A 6,210-nucleotide genomic window follows, 5' to 3' on the forward strand; every position below is an offset into this window, starting at 1 on the left:
TAACTCCGTTAATTGGTTTATTGATGATAATTATACAACTCGATCGACATATTCAAAGCCACCATTACTGACCTATTCTCAAAGTCAACTCCTTCTCCATATATAAAGACCTTTACCTAAACTGAAAACCATTATTCCAACTACTCTAATTTGTCTCATTTTCTTCCTTTCAACCTCCAAAAAAAGAAGAAAAAAATGGGAAATACAATATTTTCACCTTGTTGCTACTCCATTTGTCCTTCAAGATCATTGATGGTTAACCTATTTTTTCACGATGGAACGACGAGGATGGTCACCGGAAAAAGGCTAGCCGGAGAGCTAATGTTCGAGTTCCCGGACTGCATGGTTTGCCATGCAGACTCATTCTATATTGGAAACCCTATTCCATCCTTAAACATCGATGATAAGCTCAAAAATGGCGACACATACTTCGTTTTCCCTCTAGATTACTTCTCATCAAGCAACGTGCTCTCGGCCTCTTCTCTTGCTTCCCTGGGCTCGAACCCTAGACGAGTACCTGTTAGTTTCAAGAACCCTATATTTCAATATATTAAGGCGGAAAATGGTAGGCTTTTGATAAAAGTGTCACCGGAGTTCATAATTAAGCTTCTTACAAGAGGAAACGAAGATGTATCACAAGATAATATTGCAACTACAAGTCCTAGTGATGGTAAGTATTTATGTAGCACACCTGAGTTGAAGAAACATTATGAACAATTGGTTGGTCCAAAAGGACAAGTTTGGTCACCAAAGCTTGAGACTATTTCTGAATACAAAATTAGGTATTCTCCTTGTAGGTTTATAGGTTTGGAATGGAAGCAGAAAGAAGAATGATTTTTTTTTTTTTTGGTTGATTTTGGTGTTTTTAGCAATTAATTAGAAATGAAGGAAGAAAATGAAGTCAATTTATTGTAGCACTGTAACTTAAATGTACAGAACAATATACATATGATGTTGCCAATTCCAACAAATATCTAAGGAAAAGAAAAGTACAAACCAGAACAGAATCAGGTAGAGGGATTTTGAATGAATTTAATTTAGTGCTTCACAAAGATATTTGTTTTTAAACCCTTCAGTTATCCTAAATCCACCTGACAAACTCGAATTTGCACCATATAGAGTTCATTTAAGGAGAAGCGATCTTTCTATACCATGAGCTTTTTCATTCTCGAGCTCAAATTTGATACCTTTAGTTAATGATTGAGGAATCCAAATTCTAAATTACTTGTCAGGAAAAAAGTGATTATTAGCTAATTCTATTTACTACTCCCTATGTTTCATTTTAACTGTTGTTTTAGCTCTCTTCACCACCATTAAGAAAAACAATAAATACAAGGTATATATATATATATAGTTTATTAAGATATCCCTGTTAGATGCATTTTGAAAAATGAGCAGTATTAAAAAGAAATACTAGTTCTTTAATATTAAGGGTATAGTTAAAATAGTTAAATTAGTCTTGAATATATTCCGAAAATGATAATTATTATGGGACAATTTTCTTGAGTTAAAGTGACTAATAATTTGAGACGAAGGGAGTAATTTAGAACTAGTCCTTCATAAGTACGTACCCAATCTTAGTTACTGTGCTTATTTTAACATATATTGCTGTATGATATAGTTAACGTGACAATCGAAACTCAGTGTTGGATTTGGTGGGGGGTTTTCTTGTGTTTGGAAACTGCTGGCTGATCAAATTTGTCAGGTAAAAATGACATTGAGTTGCATTACGCCCTTTGGAAAATGTTCTCTATTCGATCTTTTATGGAAATTAATTTCCACGTGGTTTCTCAAAGCTTCAAAATTGGATATTAATTATTAGTACTAAACGATTAAGGAAATAGCTAGAATTTCAAGCCCGATAATATAATTGACGAAAAAGAGAGCGGAAAACCGTTTACGCCAATTTTTTTCATAATAATTGTTACTCCATTGATTGAGAACAATGTTGTGCTTGTCCGTAATTATTTATTGAAATATTATAATTTCATTTTAATTTTTTTTATCACGTCTGAGTAATTGCACTGTGATCACTTATCTCAGAAAATAAAAAATCGTAAATAATCGGATCCACGGCAACATCTTCTTCCTTTTGATGGTATCTTTTTTCCCATGGTAAGGAATAATAAAGTTATGGAGTTGGTTTTCATAATAATAAAATAAGAAAAGATCCTAAACAGTAATGCTTTAACTTTTATACCTTCAAATCTATGAGAGAAACTTAAATTGCTTATTCCACGTTTTATTTGTCTCAAATGGAAACCAAAAAAATCATATTGTACAATACTAAAATTTCAACTTAATTTCTTTCAAAAAACAGTTGAAAAATAAATTGTTCAGTTTTAATGAAATATCAATATATTAGTGAGCGGTTAAGACATAATAGTTATTTTATTTTTTGGTAATTATATTTTTCATTAATCACTAAAGCAGTCATTACGAACGAGCAAAGTCATCCTTGACTTGCTATAGTCTTTACATAATTCTATCTCTATAACTATACTATGCAGTACATAAGGACTTCTATGACTATCTTTGCCTTCTAGTCTTTTGTAATTGTTGCTCATTGTCTTTTAGAACTGAAGCTACTGTATTTTTGGTCTTACTACCCCCTATGTTCTAATGTTGCATATGCATGACACTTCTCTAACAATTTGCTCTTCATTCCTTGTTTGATCTTCAAATATTCTACTGTTCCTCTCTTTCCAAATTCCATAAATGTATTCTGCATACATCATCTTTAATATTTTTGATTTGCACAACTTTCCTTTGGATTGGAGAATCAACCATATAACCACCTGTGACCAAGGATTCATTGGGGCATCCCATATTTGTAGCCATCTCAGTAATCTCAACCACACTAATCTAGAGAAGCTGCACTCACCAAACAGATGAAGATGTGATTCATCTGCATTCAGACATAAACTGCATCGTGGGCTTACTTGGATTCCCCATTTGGTTAATCTATCAGCTGTTAGCATTCTTTCATGGCACTGGATCCACATTGTAGACACTGCTTTAGGTCTAGCCTCATTATAGAATATCAAAGGTCTCCACTCCACTTTGTTGTGATTTCCCAGTAAGCCTAGATAAATATGTTTAATAACACTCTGCCTTTGCTTTAAATCTAGAACTTGCTGCATGGTTTTCCTAGCCTCCATAATCTTCCTCATCATCCAAATTGCTTGTTGTGGGATATTCATTTCAGGAATACTTTGCCCTTTGATGTAGTATACATGGATCCATCTTGTCCAAGCTTTGTCTTCCTTTTGAGCCAGGTCCCAGTGAATTTTGGTGACTGCTGCCTTATTCCAGACTTTAAGATTTATCAAATTATAGCCTCCTACTGATTTAGGCAGACTCTTTTTTTCCCAAGCTATCAATGCTTTCTTTGTAATTGTATTAGTGCCAGAACATATGTAGCTTCTATAATATACCTCTATTAACTTCATCACTTTTGCTGTCATGATGAACAGTTGATCCCAATAGGATTGAATACCAAAAATAACTGTCTGTACTAATTGCACTCTACCAGCATAAGACAACTTCCGAGTAGTCCAAGAAGTTACTCTTGCTACTATTTTCTCAATCAGAGGTGACCATTACAAAACAGTTATCTTCTTTGTATCCAATTGAGTCCACAAATATTTAGAAGGCAGTTCACCTAATGAATATACTGTATTTTGTAGTATCTTCATCTGTTATGTCTGTGTCACTCCACCATAATAGTTAAATTTAAGGCATAGTCAAGATACGCGCAAGATGATCGGATCATCACCAAAAGAGATAGATACATAGAGGTTATAATGTCAAGTGTTAGCACCTAAGACAATCTTTTTATGTCAATTTTCAAGTTCTATTTAATGAAGACAGCCTAAAACATAAACTGCAATTGTATTTGCCCTATGATGACAATAGCATCCATATAGGCAACAGGTAGACCTCAAATATATAGTTTATTGTTTGGGAGCAACAAAATCTTCCTAAAGCAAGTACTTTATCTTCCTAGCTAAACATATATACAACCATTACACATATGGAGCCTGGAGAAATTTTGAAATAGCTCAAACTTCTTAAGCCAAAGCCACATCACTATCGGTACAATGTTGAAGACATAATTTACGTAAATAAAAGTGCACATGTTGATTGTTATTTTTAGACAATAAACATATATGTTTGTTCAGTATTTTTGACGGAACATACATATATACGTATAAAACTACTAAAATAGAACACCACAAGCTTTAATGTGGTTTTTTTTGGCTTGGAGTACTTGGCCAAATCGAACGCTCTTAGGGGTCGTTTGATTCAAAGAATTAGGTAGATTATTTCAATATAAATTTTGGAATTAGATTGTATCCCTTATTTGATTGGAGGTATTAGCTAAATTAATTTTATTTTTATACCAAAATCTTCGTATAACTTATCTCATATAGAAGGTGTGATTGATTACCCAGTTTATCATCTCAGTTATAATTTCAGAATTATAATTCTGGAATATTCTGATTTTAACAGATAGACATAATTCTCTGCAATTAATGTTTTTATATCCACTAACCAACAATATTTTTTGGTAAGTAAAAGATTTTATTTACCATGTATAATTATGTACAAATCAGCATATAGCAGTATGTTCTCTAGGCATAACTTCAATTGGACATGATGCCCCAGCTTGAAGCTATCTAATCCTCACTATCTTTCTTCCATACTCATCTCGTTCCACCTAGACCAGTTCTGTGTACCAATTCAACTGTACCAATGCTCTCATTAGCCTTGGAAAACAACTAGCCTTTACATGAATTTCCTGAATGATCATTCGTGCTATGACTTTGGCTGACCTTTTCTTCTTCTATAAAATAACACAATTCCTTTCTTGCCAAACATGATACACAGCTGCAACAAAAGTCTTTTTGTATATTGCATCCCCTCCACTCCCGCCTTTACCAAATTGCTCTATCCATTGGATCTCTTCTTGCCAAGTTTTCTTCAATATCTGTACTCCTTGACAGTACAACAATTGCTGCCATATACTTCTAGTGACTTAACATTCAAAGAAGAGATGTTGTACTATTTCATTCTCCTTTTCACATAAGGAGCATATCTGATCTGGAATGATGCCTCATTTGGCTAACCTTTCTTTTATAGATAGCATATTTAGCAATGCTAGTCTCGTGATAAAAATCCACTTTGGAATTCCTTGATTGTTGCATACTAGCTTCCCTCATGTCACTTTCTGGAATTCACCTTGGATATTTTTGTAGATTTGCCTAATTGAGAATCTCTCCATCTGGTGAACATCTTCTTCAGTGTATCTAGCTGCCTCAAAGTAATGTTTAGCCTTGAATATTTTCTGCATGATCCAGAAAGCACTCTTAGGATCTGTGTCCACTAATGTGATGACCCAAAAGGTCATCACGTATTTTAGAAATTAATTCCGTGTTCTGAGCCCTTAAAATTTCCTTTTTGTCTCACCTCGATTTGTGTGCGCAGTCTGAGCATGTATCCAAAAAGCTATTATGTGAAAATCTGTAAAAAAAAATGATAAAAATTTGCTTTTAAAATGAATTTAAGTTGACTTCGATCAATATTTTAGGTAAACGGACCCAGATCCATGATTTGACGATCCTGAAGGGTTCGTAGGAAAATATGGGACTTGGGAGTATGCCCGGAATCGAATTCTGAGGTCCCAACCCGAGAAATGAATTTTTAAAGAAAATTATTTTCTGGAACAAATATGAATTTTTGAAAATGAAATGTGTTTGGAATTTGATGGTATCGGGCCCGTATTTTGATTCTGGAGCCCAGTATAGGTCTTATATGTGATTTACGTTGAGCCTGTAAAATTTGGTAAGAAACGGAGGTCATATGACGTGATTCGGAACCTTAGTTGTAAAACTTGAAACTTTGAAAGTTCTTGAGATTTTATTTGATTTTGATGCTAAATTCATAGTTGTTGATATTATTTTAGTGATTTGATTGTACGACCAAGTCCGTGTGATATTTTTGGGTTAGCGTGCATGTTTGGTCTAGAGCCCCGAGGGCTCGGGTGAGTTTTGGATAGGCCACAGAGTCAAATTTGGATTTAGGAATTGCTGGTATGTTGCAGGTCTGCAGGCTTCGCATCTCGCAAATGCGAGAGAAGGCCTGGGCAGGCCTGATCGCAAATGCCATCATTTCATCGCAAATGTGAAAAGGCCCAGAAATCCCCAT

General features: G+C 34.3%; 2 protein-coding genes across 2 annotated transcripts; one reads left to right on the forward strand and one right to left on the reverse strand.

Annotated features, from left to right (window-relative positions):
- The first annotated feature begins 288 nt into the window (after positions 1–288).
- LOC104215590 (uncharacterized) lies at positions 289–834 on the forward strand. Its single transcript, XM_009765434.1, has one exon. It carries the CDS (start codon positions 289–291, stop codon positions 832–834), a length of 546 nt encoding a protein of 181 aa, XP_009763736.1.
- Positions 835–2,612: 1,778 nt separating this feature from the next.
- Positions 2,613–3,467, reverse strand: LOC104215589 (uncharacterized). The gene has a single exon (XM_009765433.1). The coding sequence runs from the start codon at positions 3,465–3,467 to the stop codon at positions 2,613–2,615; it is 855 nt and encodes a 284-aa protein (XP_009763735.1).
- Positions 3,468–6,210: the final 2,743 nt, after the last annotated feature.

This window comes from Nicotiana sylvestris, chromosome 5, assembly GCF_000393655.2.
Source record: "Nicotiana sylvestris chromosome 5, ASM39365v2, whole genome shotgun sequence".
NCBI classification, from domain to species: domain Eukaryota; kingdom Viridiplantae; phylum Streptophyta; class Magnoliopsida; order Solanales; family Solanaceae; genus Nicotiana; species Nicotiana sylvestris.